Source organism: Anolis sagrei, chromosome 7, assembly GCF_037176765.1.
Source record: "Anolis sagrei isolate rAnoSag1 chromosome 7, rAnoSag1.mat, whole genome shotgun sequence".
In the NCBI taxonomy this organism is placed as follows: Eukaryota; Metazoa; Chordata; class Lepidosauria; order Squamata; family Dactyloidae; genus Anolis; species Anolis sagrei.
In genome coordinates, this window is record NC_090027.1 from 20,412,821 (window position 1) to 20,438,615 (window position 25,795).

The 25,795-nt window shown below is 43.4% G+C and overlaps 1 protein-coding gene across 4 annotated transcripts in view; it reads right to left on the reverse strand.

Moving 5' to 3' along the window:
• Positions 1 to 1,769: 1,769 nt before the first annotated feature.
• The window catches only part of AAK1 (AP2 associated kinase 1), a 108,526-nt gene continuing 84,500 nt past the window's right edge, over positions 1,770 to 25,795 (reverse strand). For 2 of the 4 annotated variants that reach the window (XM_067470708.1, XM_067470707.1), the window contains 2 exons: positions 22,618 to 22,728; positions 1,770 to 5,268 (listed from right to left, as the gene is read on the reverse strand). In XM_067470708.1, the coding sequence (XP_067326809.1) occupies positions 4,313 to 5,268; positions 22,618 to 22,728 (1,067 nt within the window). In that variant the 3' untranslated portion in view covers positions 1,770 to 4,312. Of the gene's footprint in view, positions 5,269 to 11,001; positions 14,981 to 18,166; positions 18,272 to 22,617; positions 22,729 to 25,795 lie in introns of those variants that run through there. The other 2 variants (XM_067470710.1, XM_067470709.1) reach the window with 2 other exon arrangements.

The following is a 25,795-nucleotide window of genomic DNA, read 5'->3' on the forward strand; positions in this document are numbered from 1 at the left end:
TTTCCAAATCCAAAGAGGGTTATAAGGGCTGCAAGACTCAGAAAACGCACTCACTGAAAATAATAATAATAATAATAATAATAATAATAATAATGGGTTTTTGTGAGTTTTCCGGGCTGTCTAGCCATGTTCCAGAAGCATTCTCTCCTGACGTTTCACCCACACTGATGGCAGGAATCCTCACTGGTTGTGAGGTTTTTTGGAAACAAGGCAAGTGAGGTTTATATATCTGTGGAATGTCCAGAGTGGGAGAAAATATCGGTGTAATGTCAATATATATTGTAAAAGTTTAAAAATCTCCATGTTGCTAGCTGTGAAAGAGTTAAGTTGTGGAGCATGATGAAGCATGCGTGGAACATACAAAGAAGATATTGGAATAGACTAAGAGGCTGATAACAGTGGGGTATAAATATAGCGGACGCCATTTGTTCTTTCTCTTGGCTCTTCTCCCTTCCATCTGACCGTGATAACAAGTAAGTGTTATTGCAATGAATGAAATGTAAATAAAGGTAAGAGCCGCTACTGAAGCAGAAACAACTGTCTGAAGTCAGTTAATTGGAAGATAAGAAACAAGTTGGCCCGTAAATTGCATTGACAGAAAGAACTCTCATCAGTTGGAGACAAGTGTGAATGCTGCAATTGGCCACCTTGATTAGAACTAAATAGTCTTGCAGCTTCAAAGCCTGGCTGTTACTGCCTGGGGGAATCCTTTGTTAGCAGGTGTCTGGAATTCCTCTGTTTTCTGAGTACAGCACTGCTCTTTATTTACTGTTTTGATTTTAGAGTTTTTTAAATACTTATAGCCAGATTTGGTTCATTTTCATGGTTTCCTCCTTTTTGTTGAAATTATCCATGTGCTTCTTGTGAATTTCAATGGCTTCTCTGTGTTGTCTGACATGGTAGTTGTCAGAGTGATCCAGCATTTCTGTGTTCTCAAATAATATGCTGTGTACGGGTTGCTTCTTGATGAACCAAGCAGAGCGCTTGATGAACCAACCTGGATACGGAATATTATTTGAGAACAAAGCAATGCTGCACGGCAATGTCAGACTGCACAGAGAAGCCATTGAAATCCACAAGCAGGTGGACAATTTCAACAGAAAGGAGGGAACCGTGAAAATGAACACTATCAGGCTACCAGTATTTAAAAAAGAATAACCTTCTAAAATCAAGACAGAAAATAAAGTGCAACACTCAAAAGACAAAGGAATTCTAGACAGGAAACATTCAGGGCCAGCTAACACCTTCCAACAAATGATTCCCCGAAGCAGGAAGCAGCCAGGCTTTGAAGTTCCAAAGCTACTCAATGCTAATCAAGGTGGCCAATTGCAACATTCACACTTGCCTCCAACAGACAAGGGTTCTTTCTCCAACCATGGACATCATTCCATGGATATATATTCACTCACCTCGTTTCCAACAGACCTCTATGTAGATGCTCTCACTGATTGACTTTGCAGCTGCAAGCTCTTTCTTTCTCCCACCCTGGACATTGCACAGATATATAAACCCCACTTATCTCATTTCCAACAAACCTCACAACCTCTGAGGATGCCTGCCATAGATGTGGGTGAAATGTCAGGAGAGAATGCTTCTGGAACATGGCCAGACAGCCTGGAAAACTCACAGCAACCCAGTGATTCCAGCCACGAAAGCCTTTGACAACACAATAATAATATTGAACTTGGTCCAATAAGCGTCGAAAAGCACCCAACGAAGCCAGTTTGTTTCCTTATAGATCTTCACAATGATTCGGTGAAAGGAGAAAATGCCCACTGATGTTTAATAACAAACAGGCCTCTTGAGTCTCTGCATATTCTGCAATTCAATGTAATTCATATTATTACAGCTCTGTATTTAAACCCTGGGAGTTGTAACACTGCAGAGAGGAATTGTTTTGCATTTTGGAGAAGCCAGAAACTTGCAGTTCAGCCCTTTAAAAGGAGCAAAGGAGGATTGTCCAGGCGGCGTGTTCTTAAAGGAGAAACTTCCTGGTTTCCTTTTGGAGAAAAGAATAACGTGAGGATGCAGGAGCTGTGTCTACAGAAGGTGGAAAACTACAGCTTCCAGTTTCCTTATAACAGAGGCAGTGCTGTTTCTACATTTCGAAGATTTGCCTTTCGTCCTGATCCCGAAAACATCGCAATGACAAAAAGAACACACACAAAAAAAACTTTCCCATTTGCTTCTTTCTAATAATGAAAAATAATACAGAATGAAAGAGGATGAAAATGGATGGAAGAATAGCTTTTCTTTCCTCTTCTTCCCAGGCAGGTTCTGCAAGCTTTCTATCGTCAAACAAATGGGTGGGAAAAGCACACAGATTCCAGCATTTCCTTTTCTGCAAAGAGGTAGAGATGAGTTTCCTTGTTGCATCGATGACAGCGATGATGGTTCTCTCTTTTTGCAAAATACAAAAGAGCAATACTTTTGGAGAACCAAAAGAGATGGGCTCTGGCAATGCAAAGGGAGGGCTTTCTGCTCATGCTCAGAGGCACTTTTCCCAAGAGAGGAGAGAAAACCCGGGGCCGAGGCGCATCCGTCTCATAAAGTGCTGCTTCCTTAAGGAATAGGTCCTACTGCTTCCATATTCCTCTTCCTGCCGTAGAGACACAGAAAGAGAGGCATCCTTCAGAGAAAATCCTTTCCAAACGTCGCCTTTTGAAGGGACGATGGCTCCCATTGGAAGCCAGATCTTCAAGTCATGAACATGTTGAAAATGTATGGCTGTTTTGCTTGAAATCGGCTCGACAATCTTTCATTACGTTCTCACCTTCAACAATTGCCCATCAATGAGGTCCATTGTGATCCATTAATGATAAAGGAAGAAAAGGACTTTGGATTTGTTTGTTATGAGCATGGCTCAACCGTCGACACAGCGATGGAGACAAGAATGGGTTCCGGAGGCATGTTTGCAGAGAAATAATCGATATTCTTCAGCAAGAGGCAGGAGACTTAATCCAGCAGTGAGTTATTCCCCAGAGTCAATATCACTGAAAGGGATTGGAAGGCTGTTGGGAGGGTTTTTCCCTACCCCAAATGACCCACCAATCCACAATCAATCAATACAATGGGTCTAGTTGGGAATAAGGATAGAAGCCATTCACTGGTGGATTGGGCTTTTTGAAGTAGATATATCCTTCCTTTTGGACCCATGGATTTCCAGAGGTTGAGGTATAACATCCATGTTTGGGAAATGCAGGCTCCTTTGCAAAGTCTGGATCGGCCGCACTGCAGCGCGAAACACTCCTTTCCCCCAAAACAAGGCACAAGGCGACTAAATGCGCCGCTCCATTTTCTTGCAAACGAATCCCGTCCTATGCCAGCTTCTTGGATTGTTGGTGCAATAAAAGCAATTTGAAGATTGTCCTTCACGAAACGGGGTGGGGTGGGGATTGCAAGACACCTTACCTGTCATGCTGCAAGGTAGAAGGTGGTGTATCAAGAAACACACATCTAGAGCACTTTCCTCCAGAGAAATGAAAAACTCTTCAATACGGTGCAAATATGGGAAAGCAATGATGGCAGAAGTTTTGTTATTGAGGCTATGTGTGCATGCATAATTCAATCTCAAGGAGGCGGTGTGACTGCACCTGGCCCCACCTTCTATTTGGGTGCCAATGCTGCAAAAAGGAGAGCAAACACTTGTGTCCAGATGGAAAGGAAAGGACACACAAATGTGCCAAATTCCTGAAGTTTTCTTGAAGGAATGTGCCGAGAAGTTCTTTGTAGGGCAACAATGCCTAGTCCCAAATCTCCTCCTTTACTTTTCCTAAGACTCCAACCCAGTTAGAAGGGCTGCGATCTCAAAATCACCTAGAAAGTGATGCTAGGTAGGTAGGTGTGTGTGTGTGTATGTGTGTGTGTATATATATATATATGGACGCAAACACATTGCAGGACAAAACTTCTGTTTCCAGCAACTATTTCAAGAGTAAGATGCAGGAACTGTTTGTGTAGTTTTTGTCAAAGCTTCTTCTCTCTGGATGCCACTTTTTTCGAACCTTTACCAATCTTAACGGGTGCAAATAGCAAGAGGGAAGGAGTTCTACCCAGTACCTTCCCCTTCTGGTTCCTAGCTTAAATCGTTGCTTAAATGTTGGAGGAAGAAATGGAAGAAAGGAGGAAGGAGAACATGCAATGGCCCGAAACCAATGGCTTCATAGGATTCAGCTGAGCGTCACAGCAATTGGATCTTCAAATATATTTATCTCTCTATACGGAGTGTATTCGGTCGTCACAGGCTTGGCAGGGCAGCCTATGCAAAATAATAAACCAAACGGCATCCCTATGTATACGGGGGAGAAACGCTTCAGGGCTTCGGCTTCCCCGGTTTAGAAGGAAAGGGCGCGGAGGCAAACGGGTCGGAGGCAGGCAGCTCTGTAGTCCTGGAGGAAAGGGAGGTGGCCACCGAGACGGAGCCAGCAACGACCTGTCGGTTGGTCTGAGACACTACTTTGTAGGCCGCGATGGGCTGGGCACCAGCCTCCACTTGGTAGTGCCGGGAGTATTTGGCCAGCGCCTGTGGGCGCAAGGGCTGAGCGGCCATTGGGCCCAAGAGGCCACGCAGGAGGTCGTTGCCAACACTGGACGGGTCCCCAGCCGCCTCTGGAGCCGGGGCTGCATCCACATTGTGGGGCTGGGAGAACAAGGCTGGCGGGTATGGAGCCTGGCGGAGAAGGCAATTCGGGGGGCCTGATTCCGGGGTCTGCGACACCAGACCAAAGCCGTACTGACCAGTTCCCGGAGCAGATGGAGATGACTCCTTCGCTAACTCCTTTGCCAGCTCCTTTGCAAGCTCCTCCTGACTCTTCTTCTTGGTGAACGGGGCACGGAGGAAGACGTCGCCTTCATCCAATAGCTTGGCTGAAACAGGGCTCTTGGAGGCAAACGGCGCTTTGGCGAAGATGTCCTCCTGGACCGACTTGGAGGTCCGGAATGGTGCGGTGGCGAAGACGTCCATCTCCTCGGATTCCGGAGCATCTCCGGAGACTCCGACCCTTTCCTGGTTGGCTTTGCAGGGCTCCTCCTCCTCTTCAGACTCCATCAGCAGAGGCCGGGATCCGCTGCAGTCCAGCAGGTCCCCCTCGTCCTCTGTCGCTTCCCCTTCGCTGCTGTGGAAGGAGCCGTCCTTGGCTGGCGAATCCGGCGCATGACTTCCGCCGCCCGGGATCTCCAGCTGCCGCCGGTTCAGCAGGAAGGGAGGCTCGCCTCGGCTTTGCTCGGTGTCAATCACAAAGTAGACAGTTGGCTCCACGGGATGGGCACCTGCGAAACACAAAACGAGAGGAGACGTCAGCACACCCGAGACTCCCTTCCTCCTTTTAAACCACAGGTGAGTGCATGACGTTTTGACTCACAACCACCAGCACACATGGAGGGAGGAATCCGATTGAAAATCAAAACATAACATGTAAAATGAAAATTATAAAAATTATGCAGAAATGAAGCCAGGTATTCACAGCACACAGACATAGGACACTACGAACCACCGCCTCATGTATCAGGACTCCACAAAAATGGACATTTGAAAGAGATGGAAGATGTTACAAATGCCACAGACACTCAAAACCTCACTCAAGCCCCCCAAGAGATGATGGAAGGGAGATGAATGCATTGTGCATGTGTGTCTTGATTGGAAATGAAAAAGAGCAGACTCAAATCCTTCTGGATTCTGCCAGAGAGTTAGGGAGCCTTTGAAAGGGGCACTGACACTTTCCGCAGGAAAGATAGCCTTGGGATCCCATGGAGTGAATGCAAGATGGAGAAAGAAATGCCTCCCGATCTCCCTAATTTAGCTTCTTGGGCCCTCTTATAGCAGAACACGCCTGTTATCTGCAAGGCCTGTGTCCAAATTCTCTCTCTTGGGAATCAAACTGCACAAGCAAAAGGCAATACATGCAAAGAGGGGGTGGGTTGTCTTCCCCATCTGCCTGGGCCTTTCCCAGATTCGCAGAAGTCGGTTGGAGGACTCCAGCACATCTTTCTTGGAAAGTGCCATTGGCTGCCAAAGGTGAAATGTTGGGAGCTTGGAACACATGGACTCCAACTCCCAAGCGATGTTGGCTTGGGATGATGGGAGCTTGGTTCCTACCCATGTTGCCTGTGAAAGTGGCTCTCTTGCATTAAAAACTACAGAGCAACCCAATCTGCCACTCGCTTAAACTCATGGCTGACGGACTGACTCCTTTGGTTTCCTGACTTGCTCCAAAGCAAAATAATTGATACCATTTTCTATTTAAATCAATGCAAGAGTGGTCACAGCTGGCCAAGGATTCTGGGAGTTGAAGCCCAAGTTCCTTGGAAGGCCAAAGTTCTGTTTATGGTGGCAATATGAAGAATAGGACGAGACCGTCATGGCCGAATCCATCCCTAAACCCGAGTTAACTAAGCCAGACGGTCAACCCTGAATTGCCCTTCAAATGAAAGAGGGTCGCGTCCTTGGGCTGTTCTTTCAGAACAACAAAGCAGAAGAGCTCTTATCTTATTACCGCTTTACCAAAAGAGCCATATCACTTAATTTTGGATGGAGAACACAGACATGGACCCGAAGACACAAGAGCTTACCTTACAAGGGGTAGGAGCTGCTTTATCGTGGCAATGGACTCATGTGAGCAAGGGGACAAGGAGAAAAGGCAGGTGAAAACTAAGCTGCCGGAAACCCAAATCCAAGGCTCATGTTCATTTGGGGGGAAAGTTGTTTTCTGGGGAATACAACGACGATGACTCAGGGTCCCACCACCCCTTCCCAAGCCCTGAAGCCATTGCAAATGCTCATCCTCCAACTGCAGAGAGACCTGGAATCTGACAATGCACATGGTGGGTCGAGGTTTTATGTGAAACGAGGAAAAGGAGGAGACCGGAAATGCCGATGCTTTTCAAAACAAGAATCCCCGCTACCCTTTATGATTGACGACAATATAAGGTCAGCATCAAAATCATTGTTTATTGAGCAGCCGTTCAATGCTGGCACATTACATTGAGAACACAGAGACACCGAAGAAGGGGAATTGGCAGTATATGTACCCAAAATAAAAGAGGTCTTTCCACTCACCCTGAAATAAGCACATGCAATATGTGTGTGTGTGTGTTGCTGCTGATCTTGGTGCCATTTCTGTTTCACGGAGACCCTAAGGGGAGTATTCTTGGCCAGGTTTCTTTCAAGGAGGTCTGCCACTGCCTTCCCCTGAGGCTGAGAGAATGTCACCCTGATGGCTTCCATGAGATTCAAACTAATGTTGTGCTCACAATGGAAACCCATGGGGAAGAGTCAGGAATGCCTTCACAGCTACACGGCAACAATAAGCCAACCCCAGCCTGTAATGGTACCGTTTTGACTTGAGTCTCATATGCCATCGAATCTAATGTGCACTTCCATTTCCAAAATCCTAAAACCAAAGACAGAATTCTCTGCCAAATGTAATGCGCAACGGCATGCCTTGCTGCTTGTCTCACATGTCTGGTTTTGGCACGTTTAAGTAATAATGCCGGGCTTATTTCCAATACAAATCATAAGCCTTGAACTGGGTTTGTGTAGCCTATCATTCATTCACTGTAACCATATGCACATATTAATGCTTCTTGTTTACCGGCTGTTAGGATTTGTGGAAATTGTAGTCCAAAACACCTGGAGGGCCAAAGTTTGCCCATATCTGTTCTACGCCATGTCTGAGTCAGAAGAAGAAGAAAAAAGCTTTGAGGGAGTTCATTGACAAATCCTATAATAATTCCAACCATTCATCAACTGGGGTCTCCCTATTTAAGGCTGTGGGGGGGGGGGGGATTTTTCCCACTTTTCCTAAGTTAGCTAGAAGGATGCCAAGTGAGTAGGGAGAGAAGGTTGCTGCTCCCTGGCCGATGATACATTCAACACTGGCATCCACCAAACACGATTACAAACAATTGGCTGATCAAAAGAAGGCTGTGCAACCCCGGTTTCAAAGGGCGGAACTTGGTTTACCAATCGACCAAATATCTGAAATCCGCACAGCCCTCTCGGAAGCTGTCCCCACAGTTTATCGGTCCCTTTGCAATAACCACAATTATCAACCCGGTGGCTGTTTGCTTGGACTTGCCATATCCGCGGAGGAAAGTCCACCCAGTTTTCCATGTTAGTTTGCTCAAGTGGGCCTGTACTTCCTCCTGGTGAACTATTTATTTATTTGTTTATTTATTATTTACAGTATTTATATTCCGCCCTTCTCAGCTTGCAGGGGACTCAAGACAAATTACAATGTATATAATACATGGCAAACATTCAGTGCCATAGACACACAACATATATAGACAAACACACAGAGGCTATTTAACATTCCAGCTTTTTCATGAGGGTATTCTGGCCACCAGGGGAGCTGTTGCTTCACTGTCCACTTGTGATACTGATAAAGTACTTCCTCATTCTTTGCAGGCTTGCTGGAGATTTTTATAGCATCGTAAATTAGTTAAATTAGCCTTCCTGCATAGGCGGTACCTAAATTTCCTACTTGACAGATGCAACTGTCTTTCGGGCTGCAAAGATTGACAGCAAGCTACACAAATTGGTCGGACACTCACTCCGACCCAGGCTGGCTTCGAACTCATGACATTTCGGTCAGTAGTCATCTTAATGCAGCTGACTCCCAGCCAACTGCGCCACAGTCCCGGTGTAATTCACATGAACAGGTGCAATCTCTTTAAAGGCATCAACATATGTTTTCATTGGCTTCATATTTTCTCTTTACTGGAAACTGTGAACTAAACCTGACTCTGGGACTGTTCCAATAATAGTGGGGTCTCATACTCATTTTGAGATGAAGTCTATCTTGGACTCTAAGAGCTTCTCAGGGACGTTTATATCATCTAGTCCAATGGATGTCTCGAGTCTTGCATCCTGTGTGGGTGGCTGCTGAACACATGCGGGCTCCCCAGTTGCTGAAACTGTTTCACAGAGACTTCCTCCTTAAGCCTGGACCTTGACTGGTTTTTTAGTTTTCGTCTTTTTCCTTTGTTTGGAGGGGAGTTATGCCAGGATGTCCGTACCAGCTTGGGACTGTTTCCTCTGTCTGTGACATGATATGAAGAGGGGGAGGTTGGGCAGATGGATGACAGCAAACTATAGATAAGGCCAACTGGTCTTATGGGAAACCAAAACTGTAGGACGACCGCTGTAGAAACTGAATGTGGCCAGTACAGGGGGATGGGGATGGGGAACAATGTGCATGAGGAAACTTTAGAACTGTCTTTCTTACTATGGTGGTTGTTGGAATTCAACCCCACACTGCCCAAGTCTCAAGTCCTCAAGCTTAGTATAGGCCAGTGGTTCTTAACCTGTGGGCTGTGGACCATCAGTGGGCCGCAAGGACAAAAATCTATGAGTCTCCTTCCTTGTTAGACTAAAGTTATTGACATATGCGGATTGAGTTGGACATGATTTTATCTTGGCAAACTGACATATGTATTTTATTTTATATGTATTTTAATATATTGTTGCTGTATGATGTTTTAGACTGTATTGTGGCATTGAATCCTTGCTGTTAGCTGGTCTGAGTCCCTCCGTGGAGGTAGAGAAGATTGGGATAGAAAAGTTTTAAATAAATAAATTTTATTTTATTCATTTTATTGCCGCTCTTTTCGCACTGCCTGCCACTCCTTCCCTGTCGCTGACCAGCCCCAAACATTTGGATAGAGTACACCAGCTCTAGATGATTAAATATGATTTTATGTGGGCGAGCAAATGGCAACTACTGGATGACATATGTTCTGTATCAGAAAGCAGAGCTGATGTGGTCTATCCAATGAGTTTTCTGAATCAGCACCCCAAATAACCACAAATCAAAAGTTGGCCAAAAACTGATTCATAAACCTTTTTGGTACTAATGGTGGAGAGTGGTCAGTGGTCAAAGTTATCCCTGGTTAAATAAAAAAAGGTTGGGAACCATTGGTCTAGACCAGGGGGTCCTCAAACTAAGGCCCGAGGGCCGGCTATGGCCCTCCAAAGTCATTGACCCAGCCTTTGCTCAGGATCAACCTAAGTCTGAAATGACTTGAAAGCATACAACAAAAACAATCCTACCTCATCAGCCAAAAGCAGGCCCATTGAAATACTAATAAGTTTATATTTAACATTGTTCTTCATTTTAATTATTGTATTGTTTTTAAGTGTTTTTGCACTACAAATAAGATATGTGCAGTGTGCATAGGAATTCATTCATGTTTTTTCAAATTATCATCCGGTCCTCCAACACTTTGAGGGACTGTGACCTGGCCCTCTGTTTAAAAAGTTTGAGGACCCCTGGTTTAGAATAAGGGTTTCCATTTCTCCCTTTCTCCTGTATGACAATTGGGAATGTATGTATTTTGTTCTCTCCTCTCTGTTACTGTTCTCATTCTGATTGATTGTTTAAAATTGATACCTTTCTACTGCAAGCTTTTTGAATCTGCCTTCTGCCTTCTTACACTTTAGTATGGAGAGTATGTGCTGTGTGCTTTGAGATCTCTCTCTGCTTGTGTGTCAGGAGAGATCTAGTGATTGGTGGTTTTCCCTCTCTTGAAACTGTAGAAGAGATAGGTGTTGGAGTAGCTTAGACCCAGTTCTTTACTATTAAGAAATTAAGTTATTTCTTACTGTTGTAAATAAACCTTTTGTGATTTTTTAAAGATTGGACTGCATGTTTGTCTCCTAAGCTCTGAATTCTTTACAGCCACATCTCACGGCACTTCATGCTCTGCTCGCTAATGCTCAACGTTTGTATCCTATTTATGTTTTTGGATGCTCTGTTATATATTTAGGGTAGTTTTCCCTAACAATGGTAAGACGGAATAAGCCTGTTTCCAAAGATTGTTCTTTGTGAACTTGCTTTTTGTTCCAAGAGCTTCCAGATTTTGACGCCCCCTTTGCCATACAACAACAACAACAACAACAAAAATAAACAACACCCATTTACAGTAAAATAATATACCAAGGCGGAACAATATTTAAACCTCTCGCATGGAGCTACAAATATTACTCATTCCCAACTAAGGTTCAGTTTTTGCTCTGTTTATTCAAGAATCTGCTACATGTCACTTCAATGACGCTTGGGTCCAATCCATCAACCTTGGTACAGGATAAATGGTTTCAGCCCCCCCCCCCCTCCCCCCAAACGGATTATCTTTGCATGAATCGTTTCTGGAAAAACAAGAGATAATTCCCCCCGGCCCCAAACAAAAAAAATAATACCATTCAGTTCTATTTCAGTTGGCATCCTCCATTCACTTCTGCACTCCGAACTCTTCAACAAGTTCAATCAAACTTTTGGAAAAGTACTTTTAATTCACTGAATGTCCTTTTTTGGTTCTTAATATACAGCAGATGGTGCACTTTGTTTAAAAAAATCCATTCTTTTTTATTTTATTTCATTTCATTTTCCATATATTTTTTTCTTCTTCGGCATCTGACTATACAATAACGTTCTATCTAAAGCTTTGCCCGCCTTCACCCAGCACCAGCGGCCTGTGCTTTAGAGGAATATCCCCCTCCCCCCCCCAAAAAAATCAAGCCCGATTTCACCCCCAAAATCCCACCCTAAAAGCCCCCAAAAATATAAAGAATCTATCCACAATTTTTCGCTAAGATCACTTCCATAATTATTATTTTTCTCATCATCATCATCATCATCATCGGGAGGGGGAAAAAGTGCAGCACGCAAAATGGACACATCACACGGAAGCGATACTTTCCAATTTTTTTTCCCATCATGAAGACTGTTAAGAACAAACGGACGGATCAAATCCTATTTACAGAATTGGTTAAGCTAATTTCCGAAAGGGAAACGAGAAAGAGAGGGGGATTATACGAGGGTGGGTGAAAAGGTAATGCCTCCGTCGTTCTAACTTTTCTTTCTAAACTTGACTGATTAGAACCATGAATCGGAAGTCAAAAGAAAGAGTCATCATTGGATTTCTGGCCCAAAAGGTTAATATGCACCTCAGGAACTCCATCATCGCTTGAAGAATGTTTATGATTTGGCCCCTTCTGATTTTTACATGTTTGGACCTCTGAGAGACAACCGATGTGGTTTCAGATTCAATGTCTTGAATGATGTTCAAACAGCTTTAAAGTTATGGCTCACAAAGTTAAACCCTGCATTTTTCCAAAATGGTTTGGATGCCCAGGTTAAACAATGGTGCAAATGTGTCCAAATTGATGGTGACTGTGCTGACCAGTTGTTTTGGTAGAGGACAGTTCAGGCTATAATAATAATATGATAACACTTTATTTATATTCCGCCCTATCTCCCCAAGGGGACTCAGCGTGTATCATAGTACACATATGTGGCAAACATTCAATGCCGTTTTGGATCGACAGGACAGAGACAGACAGAACAGAACAGAAAGGAGGTTTGTTTTGCTAACGTCCAGCTTTTTAGCGCCTTGGAGGTTGTGCTTGAATCCAGCCACAGGGGGGTGCTGTTGTTTCATCCTCTATGATAAAGAGCCATCAGGACTTCCTCCTTTCTTTTGGTCGCCGGGCATTATCTGACCTTTTTCTTTATGGTGTCGTAAAATACCTCCCCCGCATGTTTAGCAGTACCTAATTTCTCTACTTACAGCTCTAAGCTGTTTTCAAACTGCTTAGGTAAACTATTGTTCGTCCCCAAACTTTTTAAACAGAGGGCCGGGTCACAGTTCCTCAAACTGTTGAAGGGCCAGATTATAATTTGGGAAAAAAAACCATGAATGAATTCCTATGCACACTGCACATAACTTATTTGTAGTGCAAAAAACACTTAAAACAATACAATAATTAAAATGAAGAACAATTTTATCAAATATAAACTTAGTATTTCAATGGGAAGTGTGGGCCTGCTTTTGGCTGATGAGATAGGGTTCTTGTTGTTGTTGTTGTTGTTGTTGTTGTGTGCTTTCAAGTCATTTCAGACTTAGGTTGACCCTGAGCAAGGGCCGGGTAAATGACCTTGGAGGGCCGTATCCGACCCGTGGACCTTAGTTTGAGGACCCCTGGCTTAGGTAAACTGTCAGCTGGTTTGACAGCCAGGAGCTCACGCCAACCCAGGGCTTTGAACTGGTAACCTTTCAGATGGTAGATTTTATCATTGCCAGATTTTTTAAATCATTTTATTTACATTTGGCCCGCCCCCTGTCATTATGTTTGGTTTCTATGTTCTGTGTATATTGTTTTATATGTTTTGATGGTTTACATTTTGTGTTTTATATTGTAGTTTGTTGTTCGTGCCTGGCCCCATGTAAGCCGCTCCGAGTCCCCGTTGGGGAGATGGTGGCGGGGTATAAATAAAGTTTATTATTATTTATTATTATAGCTGGTGATTTACCAGCTGTGCCAAAGCCCGGCCCCGATCTGGAGCAACTTCTGCTGTTATAGGTTCATTTCTAACATTTTTAGGACCCAGGAGGCAAAACGTTTTGACCCATCCTCATATGATTCAATGGATCGGGAAAGACTCCTCCTCGGAGCCTTTTCCCTTTATGTATTCCATTAGGAGGGACAACAATTAAAATCTTAGCCATTCATACTTTTGAGAATAAACAACTGCACCTTTTTAAAATGAAAATTTAAAATAATCCAAAAATAACAAAAATATCCTAATACAGCTACATCCACATCCACAAAGGTAGCCCATAAGCGAACAGTTATCCCACTACGGAGTTATAACGAGAGGCTCTTCCTGTTGGAAAAGCTTTGGACTCCAAGAAGAAGAAGACGGAGAAGAAGAAGAAGAAGCCAATGGGAAACAAGTTTACTATATATCCAGTATTATTATTTTGACGAAACGGAGCGCATGGGAAGTTCCGGAAACCCGTTTCGGGGAAAACACCGAAGCTGGGGAAAGCACTTGGCCACCGGCTGACAAAGGAGCGCATGCGACAAAAGATGCTCAAGGGAAGCGACAGTCCTTTTTTTCCCCATTTCAAAATGGTCTACAGCGAAGGTCAGGGAAATGGCTCCGATTACCTGGACGATGTATATATATATATATATATATTGCAAAAGAAAAGAAAAAGGAACAGACACACAGGCCCCAAACAACCTCACCTGGCTCAGAGGGAAGGAAGGAACACAAAGAACCCGGAAATGTACATACAATTTGCAGAAAAATAAAAAAATCAAGGATCGGCGGAGTTTGGTGCTTGGCCCCCGAAACAAACGAGTTCACTGGACATCGAAAAGGGACATGAGCCATGCTTCTCTTAAGGTGTGTTTCTGCATGGGATAGTTTCCAGAGCTTTAATGGCATCTTTTGTTAAATTATTAGTATTCTTATATATCTATATATTTCAAAGCACAGTCCATTCCTAAGCGGAAGAGGAAGCGAAGCTTTTAAAAGACCTTTTCTGTGTTATTCAGTGGTCTTAAGGCCCCGTTTTGGCCTTCGATATGACCGCTTTCCCCTCCAATTTGGCATCAGAGAGAGAGGGTCAAGGCTAACTATTTTTTCATTATCCTTTTTTGGATCAGGGCAATAAAAGGACGAGTATCGTTTGTTTAGCGATCTATAGCCTAATGCAAAGCAAGGAGGGCATTGCTCGTCGCCGGCATTTTCTAGCAAGGAATTGTAATTTTTTTTGGCAAGGAAGGAAACCCCCGGCGACGGGGTTAAACGGCTGGTTGCTTCCTTTGAAGAGAATGGAGAGATCAGGATTTGTAATAGCCGTTTTTGGGGAGAATGTGCTAAAGGGGAAAGCCTCCTCCCCCAATTGAAACCAAAAAGAGAACGACCCGGAAAAACACAAAAGCCATTTGGGAACGCAAAGGCTGGTCCATGGAGGGGGCAAGGAAAGGAGGGACGGAAAGTCAACCAGAGAAAAAAATAAAATAAAGGAATATATATCTATTATCTATGTATATATATATATGTATATTCCTCCCGTGAAGCACAAGACCTCTGCTACAGGTCTATGAGTTGATCCACTAGCAGGAGGGACCTGGCGAGGTTGGGGAGGCTGGACTCTGAGCTTCCGCTGCTGTTTCTAGAATGACCACCTGGAAGTGCGAGAGACAGCAGTTCAGTATTCAGGCACCAGGAAGGAAAGAAAGGTTAGCTTTTTCGTCAAGACAAAAATAAAGAAAGGAAGAAAGAAAGGAATGGGTTCAAAAACAAAGAAGGAATTAAATAGGAAAAAGGCCACGTGTTCCACAAACAAGCCAAAAAAAAAAAAAAAAAGAGTAGAAATAAATAAAATACTAGGGAGAGAGAGAGAGAAAAAAAACACATTCCAGAATCTATGTGGGATCTCTAAAGATGTGATCAGTAGCTCAAACGTTAAATGGGGAGCCTATGGATTTTGTAGGGTTTTCTCCAGTTTGGAAACTCTGTCCGTTCCCCTTCCTCTGAAATAAGAGTCGAGAGTGACGGGTATCCATTGACGATCTCCCATCCAAATCCTAACCAGAGCTGAGCTTGCTTAGTTTCCAGGCTCAAGTGGCTGGGATCCAGGCCTTTTTAGTGTATATTTAGGCCCAGCTACTTGGACCTGAATCAGTGGTTCCCAATTTGTGGTCTGTAGACCACTAGTGGTCTACAAGAATGAAAATATGGTCTTCAGCCTCTAGGCATGTGCAATCCATGGTTCTAAAGTACTTACAAAACCAAAGTTCTGGTGGTGAAAACTAGGAGGCACTGGTGCTTTGCTTCTACAGTGTTGCTAAAGTTATGGAAGGCGAAAGGGAGACGTGTGCCAAGAGGAAGGCGCTTCAAGCCAACCCCGACCGAGATCGCCTTCCACCTGGAAACCAATGCCCTCACTATGGAAGAAGATGCAGAGCAAGAATAGGGCTCCACAGCCACGTACGGACCCACAAGAATACTGGAAGACAATCCTCCTCGGAAAACGAGGGATCGCCTAAGTAAAGTTATGGTAGTCAAAATTTCAGAACTCTAACGACATTTTCAAACTTTCATTACAAATGGCAGTTACTAATTGGTTCTGTCATAAAAATCATCAATAATTAAATAATAATGAAATATTGAAAGTTTTGTTAGAGTTCTGAAATTTTCACCACCAGACCTTTAGCAACACTATAGAAGCAAAGCACCCTCTAGTTTTCACCACCAGTTTTAATTTTGTAAGTGTTTTAGAACCATAAGCATGGATTGCACATGCCTAGCAGCCTCACCATTACTACACCGTTGCCTCAAAACCACGCGGCAACGGTAGCAACTTGTCTCACAAAACCCTCTTATAGTGCTGAGCCAACAGGGATGTTAGGAAGGGACAGGCTGACTACCAACAAAAGATTACTACTATTACATCATCTGAGGATTAAATATGGTTTTCTGTGGGTGAGCAGATGGCGACTACTGGATGGCATATGTTCTGTAATGGAAACTAGAGCTGATGTGGTCTATCCAATGCAATTTTCTTAATCAGACCAAAAACTGATTCATAACCCTTTTTGTTGGAAAGTGGTCCCTGGTCAAGTAGTCCTAGTTTAAAAAAGTTGGGATTAAATAGATGGGGTAGGATATAAATAAAGTCTGATTGAGTTTGATTGATAAATAAGTAGTTTAGTTAGTTCCATCTTGTCTCCCGCATATGCCATCAGCTGGAGACCCCTCTCCCCAGCACCAACTGCTGCTCTGGACCAGAGAGAGGAGAGGGGAGGCCAGGGGACAGTTCCATCTTGTCTCCTGTGCTATTCTAATAATATAGTATAATATAATATAATATAATATAATATAATATAATATAATATATTGTATATACATTTAATATTTATGATATTATAATGTAATGCAATATAATACTAATAAAATGATATTGTAATTATATACTTATATTACATGTAATATTACTAATAATATTACAGTATAATTGGTATGGTACAATATAGCAGTGTTTAATGCTGATATTCTACTATGCTAATAGTATAGGGTATTGTATGTATATATACTTTTAAAGCCGCTCTGAGTCCCCTTCGGGGTGAGAAGGGCGGCATATAAATGTCCTAAATCAATCCATCAATCAATCAATCAATCAATAAAATCTACAGCCTCTTCTGTCCCAAGAAGGTTGGGTGGTCCTCCTGCCCTTTAGAACAAGCTTAAGGGTTTTCTTTAAATGAACCAAGGAGAGAAAAAATGGGGCATAAACAAACGTAATAATAATAATAATAATAATAATAATAATAATAATAATAATAAGGAGACCATCCTGTTTTCATGGAGTTAAAGTGGCCTCTTCTCTCAATGAAAGGGAGGGATGCCATGCTATTTGGAGAAGGATTGCCAAGGGGGATGGAGCTAGGGATGGCAGAGGGTCATTTCCAAAGCCTTTAGGGTTCTGTATGTGAGAAACATACAGATATAGAAGTCTTGTACTACAAGAGAAATACCCTGGAGTTTGATGGAATCCCAGACCGTCTCCATGCCACGACTGAGCCAGAATCAGGAGACCAGTGAACAAAGTCTTGAGCTGATCAGAGGCGTGAGGACATTTTGGAGTCCAATTCAACCTAGCTGCTGGATTTTTTTTACCCTGCTTGTTTGCCCTTGACCCTTACTTTTTAGGTCAGTAAAAGGAAAGGCAATTGAAGCCAAGCCTTTGATAAACTGTCTGCAAAAATCTGCAAATCCCAAGAAGCTCTGCAATTGCCTCCTACTCTTGGGCCTTTTATCCCATTCAGATTTGAAGAACTCACACTTTTGAAAGCTTGGCATCCCATTGAGGCCATTCTCAACTTCTCCTGCGCCTGTTTTACCAGGGTTTCGTGTCCCTGTATTGATCTTGAATAAATAAAGATGTCATCCAAATAACAGGCGTTGTAGAGAAGAATATTGACATTCTTTCCTCTGGCCCTGTCATGGCACAGAGATGGTCTGGCATTCCATCAGACACCAGGCGAATCCATTACACCCTGGTTATTGGTTATAGCTCTTGAGGACCTTCTGAAGTCTAAAAGAACCTAGGATGTAGTTTGAGAGGCAATGTTTGCACTTTCAAGGGGGTTCGGAGCAGCAAAACTCTGTCAAATTTAGGAAATGCTTGCTTCTTCACAGTAACTTCTCAGAAAAAGATAGGACAGGGGAGGGTGATTTGAGTGCTGCCAAAACTCAGGAAGCTGGAGGATATAGAGCCTTGCATGCAGCGCAGAGATCTCCGCTGTCTCTGGTTTGGGATTTGGGACAGAAAGGCAGATGGAGGATGGCTGCCTCCTTGCCCTGCTTACCTTGTGCATTTTTGGATATCAACACAGGGATGGGGTCAAACTCATCTTCGGCCACTTTCTCAGAGCCCTCCGGGACATCAAAGCCCGAGATCAGGTTAGTATCTTCTGCAGCGTTGAGGGAGCGAGGGAGGGGAGGAGGGAGAACCCAAGTGGAAAACAACAAAAGGAGCAAAAAGATAGAACAGAGAAAAGCCGGTTAGAAATCATCGGAGGCATGTTAGGCGGAAGGTGGGGGGGGGGTGTGTGTTAAAGAGCAAAAAGGAAGGCAGGAGAGGAAAGCAGGATATGAATACAAAATCATAAACAAGGTGTCAAAGGGGCCAAAGAAGCAACAGGACAGAGAGAAAGCGGCCCAGGGGTGCAGCGGTTGGTTAGTGCCTCTCCTTATGAGAGGAAAGAAGTGGCTTCCAAATTGTTGTCTGCGGAAACAACTGTGCAATTTGCCCAGAGGACCAGCCTGCAAGATGGTCATCTCCTTTCTGCTACTGAGGGTCAAGGAGGAAAGAGGCAACGGGCATTTCCTATCCTCTTAAGGCGCCCACCCACATAGGGCAACAACAGCTGAACAACGTCATGGACGACCGGGGCCAATCTATTCCCTTATAAGCAGCCTTTCCCCTACAGCAAACCCAAACAGCCTCTCTATATTTTGCTCTGTAGTCCTTCTCAAAACAGCAAACATTTGGAGAGGGACTGCAAAGAAAAAATAAACACAGAGTTGAGAAGTGAGTGACGGTTCTATACCACGCCTGTGCGGAAACTGTATGTTAGATATGTTGGAGGAAGCATCACTATTTCTATAGAGATATAAATATTATATAGAGGTATTATTAATATTGTCTCCCATGTTGTTTAACATCTACGTGAAGCCGCTGGGGGAGATCATCTGGAGTTTCGGGGTACGGTGTCATCTGTACGCGGATGATGTCCAACTCTGTCACTCCTTTCCACCTGCTACTAAGGAGGCTGTCCAGGTCCTGAACCGGTGCTTGGCCGCTGTGACGGTCTGGATGAGGGCGAACAAATTGAAATTGAATCCAGACAAGACAGAGGTACTCCTGGTCAGTCGCAAGGCTGAACAGAGCATAGGGTTACAGCCTGTGTTGGATGGGGCCGCACTCCCCCTGAAGATGCAGGTTCGCAGCTTGGGTGTGACCCTGGACTCATCGCTGAGCCTGAAACCCCAGGTTTCGGCGGTGACCAGGGAAGCATTTGCACAGCTAAAGCTTGTGCACCAGCTGCGCCCATACCTTGGGAAGTCTGACTTGGCCACGGTAGTCCACGCTCTGGTTACATCCCGTTTAGACTACTGCAACGCTCTCTACGTGGGGTTGCCTTTGAAGACAGCTCGGAAGCTCCAACTAGTCCAACGCTCGGCAGCCATGATTTTAACAGGAGCGGAGCGCAGGGAGGATACAACCCCCCTGTTGCGCCAACTCCACTGGCTACCGATCTGCTACCGGGCTGAATTCAAAGTGCTGGCGTTGGCCTTTAAAGCCCTAAACGGTTCCGGCCCAAGCTACCTATCTGACCGCATCACTGCCTATGAACCCACCAGGAGTTTGAGATCTTCCGGGGAGACCCTGCTCTCGATCCCGCCTGCTTCTCAAGCTCGGCTGGCGGGGACGAGAGATAGGGCCTTCTCGGTGGTGGCTCCTCGGCTGTGGAACGCCCTTCCTACGGACATTAGACTAGCACCATCTCTAATGGTATTCCGCAAAAAGGTGAAGACCTGGATGTTTGTGCAGGCGTTTGAGTAATTTAGTGCAATCTGGTAATGGAACATAGGAATGGAACAATGGACGACGAACCTGGACTACGCTTGGATGATGAGAAGATTGGGTACGGTTGTTTTTTGTAATAATTGTGCATTGTAATTGCTTATTGGTAATTTATGGATAATGTGTTAAGTCAATTGTTATATGTTGTATGGAACCACTGCTGTTTCTACTGTTTTTACTGTTTGTGAACCGCCGTGAGTCGCCTTCGGGCTTGAGATACAGCGGTATATAAGCAAAGTAAATAAATGAATAAATAAATAAATAATTATTGTATATAAATATTGTATAGAGGTATTATTACATAGAGTCTCGCTTATCCAACCTTCGCTTATCCAACATTTTGTCTTATCCGACGCTCTTATCCGATGCCCACATTCCCAATAAGGGAAAAAGGCAAGACAAGGAGGAGGAACAATAAAAATGAGCTTTTACCTTCTTTTCCATCTCACCAGAGCATCAATCCTGCATCTTTTCCCTGCTATTTCTTCCCATAAACTCATACAGAGCCCTGGCTACACTGCACTCAGCACACTATAGAGGCCAGATATTCATATTCACATGTCTACGCAAAGTCCTGCAATGTCACTTTTATGGATACAAAGGTTCATCCCACACAAGAGGAAAAAACTTAACCAGGCTCCCTTTGATGCTTTCGTTTGGCTAAGCAAATTGGAGCTTTATGAAAATGCAAACAATATTTTACTGATTCATGCAGACGTGATGAGGAGACTGGGTCTTTTGTGCCCAGGCCATTTGAAAAGTGCAAGAGAAAGGGGAGAATAAGACGGTTGCCGCATCGGTCAAGAGGCGCCGTTTTTGCAAAAACAGGTCAACCATTTTTGTCTTGATTTGGCGGATGAGATGGGCAAACCACAGCTTGCTCCAAAGGCCTTTGTAAGGAGAACATAGGATGGATTTTCTGGTCATTCAAGACAAATCTTTGCACAGAAGAGCGGACTTCTGCTCGATTTGGCTGGTGATTTTGTGGCCAGTTAAGCACTGAATCCACTCCTATTGAAAACCTTAGAGCTGCTATCCAAGACCAGGAACCTATTTTGGATTCTCAGTAACATGAAAGGATGGTTCCTTTCACGTTCAGACTAACCAGATTCCCTATGCCACGACTGTAGGAAACATTTTCCATGTAGCCATAACCATAGTGACCATAAGAATAATAGATAACTGAACAGACTCCTAATCATGATGGTCCAAAACTCTTGTAGATTGCAAGGATGTGGATGAAGATGAAGATGATGATTGACAGCCCTGGGGTTCAAGCAGGCTTATAACAATTACTTTGTGATGGCAATTATTATTAATATCCTGCTTTTCTCCCAAGACTCTATTTACCGGTAATTATATCCCACTTGTCTCCAAAAGTGTGTCAAAATTCAAAACAACAATATAATTAAAACACACACACAAAGTAATTATTGAGATAGAATTAAGATAGTACCATGTTGTTGTTTTTTTCAGAAGACAAAAGGTTTGAAAAAGAGTCCAACCAAAACAACACAACGTTTTTAATCCTTTTTTTAAACTTTCTGTTTGGAGACCTGTGCAATTTGGTGGCTATTTGCACACACAGTCTGCCTATCAAGGCTGCGGAGGAAGTAGGCTTAGGGTGCATCTACATTGGAGAATGAATGCAGTTTGGCACCACTAATTAAGCACCATGGCTCAATTATTATTGTTATTGTTGTTGTTTTTGTAGGTGCTATTATTATTACATGTACGTAACAACACAGCACATATGCACATGAGGTCCAAGGGTCTGGGATTCATCTCTGAAAATCGGGTTCTCTCAAAGGGCCTGGGATATTAGAAGTATCATTAAATGAGGATGATAAATTTATTTTGTGTACATAACAACACTATTATTATCATTACATGTACATATACACATCATTATTAATTATTATTATTATTATTACATGTACAATGTACACATGCACATTAGGTCCAAGCGTCTGGGCTTCATCTCTGAATATTAGGCTCTTCTCAAGGGCCTGGGATATTAGAGGAATCATTTAGATGATGGTGATGATGACAATGATGATGAATTTATTTATTATGTGTAAAACAAAAAAGGGTAGGGAACCATTGGCCGATAATGAAAACATGTTTTTTTTCCACCACCATTATATCTGGTGTGTTGTTGTTGTTGTTGTTATTATTATTATTATTATTATTATTATTATTATTATTATTATTTTACTGACACAAAATCACAGTATGTCACAGTAAACGAGATCTCTATGCTGGATTGCGTATCAAAAATCACAAGTCGAACACTTCCCATTATTATTGTTATTATTATTATTATTGGCAGCAACTCTCAGGCTCCCAGGTAGAGATGGAAAAGGAGAAGGTGGAGAAGAAGATGATTCACGGCAATTAACACGACGTCAAACTGCATCAAGTCTGTGGTGTAGATACACCCTTAAGTCTACAAAAGTGTGTGTCAAATCAACTTTGTGTCTGAGATGCTGCAAGATCCCTTTGCAGGTCAATTCTTACCAAGCCTAGCAACCTCCCTCGCCGACGCACCCTTCCCCTTGAGCATTTTCTCTCGGTCTCAATTGTCTCTGTTTCCAGTCTCTCCTTTCCATACTTCTAACCAACTAACCAACCAACCCACAGAGCGAACCCCAAGGGCCGTTGCCGTACCTTTGTGAGCCTGGGGCGGCAGGGCCAAAGGCGCAAACTCCTCCAGGAGGTCGGTAGCTGGGTTGGAGAGCAGAGAGCAGTCCAGGAGGGAGTCCTCTCCGGTCAGAGAGTCTGGTCACCACCAGGGAGAAAGCGACAGGCCCAAGAAACAGTACAGAGAAGAAGAATTGCAGGTCAGCAGGACCCTTGGGTGGTCAAGGAAGCCCTTGGACCACCCAAAACACAACACAAAGGGGAAACCAAGGCAGCATTAGAAAAGAGCCCCATGTTGCAGGCAGGGAAGGAGAGGGCTCTGAATGACAAACAGCTCCAACCTTTGTGTGTTTGATGTTTGGGGACTAGGAGACATTGACCTTCGATTAACTGAACAGGGCTCTTGAGGGCAGGGGGATTTGCTACAGGAACATTTCAAGTGAGGCTGCAAGATAAAAACTCAAAAATAAGGAGAGGAGGTTCATAAACGCATGAAATGTATGTACAGTTGGCCCAGGGGAGGGTGGATTTTGCTGCAGAAACACTGCAGGTGAGATGTTAGGAAGGCCCTTCGACTTAGTTACATATTATCAGGGGTTTCTTAATATATTTTATTGGGGTTTTAATTACAGAATTGGCTAATACTTATGATTTTAACTTGTTTTAAATTTTACATTGTTGTATGTATATGGAGATGTGGGTATGTGGCAGCTTTCTGACTGGCTCCCACTTCCACAGGCCACTGCGACCCTCACAAGTGAAGGACCAGGGCAGACTTGGCACACATAACCGCCATAACCAAGTGAGGATACAACAGGTATGGGCAAACTTTTCAGAAAAGGGACCGCATGCTGGGCTGGGGGGGGGGGGGAGTTGGTGCATGTACCTGCAGGGTGATCCTTTCTGTGGGAGGAGGTGGTGGCCTGCCATGTCCTCCTGGAAAGGGGAGCTTACACGTGGTTATGAGAGGCTCTTAGAAGAGCCCAGCACAGCTATGTGTACCTGCAGGGTGCTCCTGTCCAACATGTCCTCTTGTGAAGGTGAGCCTTGGGAGAGCCCTGCACAGCTGCATGTGAAGGCACTGCTCTTTGCAGGAGGAGATAGTGGCCCAGTCATCCTCCTGCAAAGAGGAGGGCTTACACATGACTGAGCACAGCTCTCTGGAGAGCTCTGCGCAGCGATGTGCGTTTTGGGGGCTATGCCACCCAGCTGGGGGCCAGGCCTGGGCCGTAGACAAGACCACAAAGAGCCCATGGACCTGGGTTTGCCCATGCCTGGACTACAAGATGAAAACTCAGAGGAGGTCCATAAATGAATGAACTGTATGTACAGTCGGCCCTTCGCATTTGTGGGTTTATGTTTTAGTTCAGCCAATGATTGTGTCTGATGTCACTGGGGATGATGGTTTTGCTGGGCCTGAGATTTCAAGTCCTAGCCTTGTTGAAAGGCCTGAGCTTTCAAGTCTTGAAAACTAACATTGTGTTTCTCTTGCAGAGTCTGAAGGCCACATCCCTGAAGGGGGCTCAGAGCAGCCTTTCTCTAGGGAACTGGCTTCTGAAGGTGAATTGTTAGGTGAAGAGGTTAATGAGCCAGGAGATAGAAGACCAATCTTCTATAAACTTAGAGCAAATTCCCAAGCTCACTGAAGATCATTGCGCCTATTAGCGAAGAGACCCTTATCTAGTTGTAAATGATTTCTTGACAGTTTATGAGACAGGAAAAGCTTTATATGAGACGTGGAAAAGGTTTTAGATCAGTCTGGGCAATGTTGGTGTTTCAAAGAACATCTTGCATCAAGCTTTTATCAAGGGAATTTCTAGTTTCATGTTTCAAGTCAGCCAAGTTCCCGTTTCCAAGTCTAAATAATTATTCTGGAGTTCTGTGTATTGGATATTCATGCTGTCTTTTTTATCCAGATTTTGCATCCTTGGATTTTGTATTCTACCTTTATACCTTGAAGTTAATGGACTATTTCACATCTTTGGACTATATTGTTTTTACCATTTTTATTGCTTTGCTTTTATATATTCTTCAATAAACTGTTTGATAATATTATTGGACTGCTCTGGGATATAACAGTTTAACTTCTGTGGATGTGATTACACTACAAAACAAAATCTGCACCGTTATCTTCTTGTATACAACTCCATTTATTTAACTGCTTCCAGACTCTACCCAGGTTAACAAAAATGAAAAAGGTGTTATTCCATCAAATTTCCCTGTCCATATCTCACGTATATTGATATTTTAAAAATTCCCATCTCCACCTAATAGTCCTAGTCAGTGTCATTTATCTCAGCCGTGTTCTTTTTTTCTGCCATTCCTCATCACTGATCATAAAAATGGCTAGCGGCCAACCTCCCCACTCTTCTTTTAAATAGCACTATGCAACAAAATTTGAAATATGTTCTATTCCTGGTTCGAAAGTGTTATTTCCTGTTTAATTGTGCGGTCCTGACTTCAAAAGCAGTTGTTCTACTCCAGAAACTTTGTTTTTGTGGCCACAAACAATGTTGAATTGTGTTGTTGAAGGTTTTCATGGCCGGAATCACCGGGTTGCTATGGGTTTTCTGGACTGTATGGCCATGTGCTTCTGGAACATGGCCATACAGCGCAGAAAACTCACAGGAACTCAGATGTTGAATTGGTTGAGACTCGATGATGAGAAACTAGAACAAAGTGTGCTGAAGTGTCTCCCTCCCGCAAAAAGCAAAATCTTTGCAGTTTAATAAACTTTTTACCATACTTTTATGATAGATCAGACCTGAGGCGTTTTACAGACACGGTTGCTAGCAGATCAGAATTCAATGGTAACAATTAAAGTGGTCTGATTTTATGCCGCAGCACTCGCTTGTCGCCAAAAAAGACATCATAAACTTAAGGAAAATTTACCTGCATTTAATAATATCTATTTTATATAGTTTTGTAATTAATAATATTTGTTCAGTTCTACTTGTTTGTATTTTATCTGATCTGTTGATTGTAATACATTTACTACCACTACCACTACTATTACTACTACTACTACTACTACTACTATTATTATTATTATTATTATTATTGAACAAACTAGGAAATGGCATTTATAACCCAGGAACAAAAACTGTGATACATAGTGTTAACTGAAAGGGCTCTGGGGGGAATACTGCTGCAGAAACATTTGCACGTGAAAACCAAAAAGAAGGAGTGCCGGCCATAAGTGCAT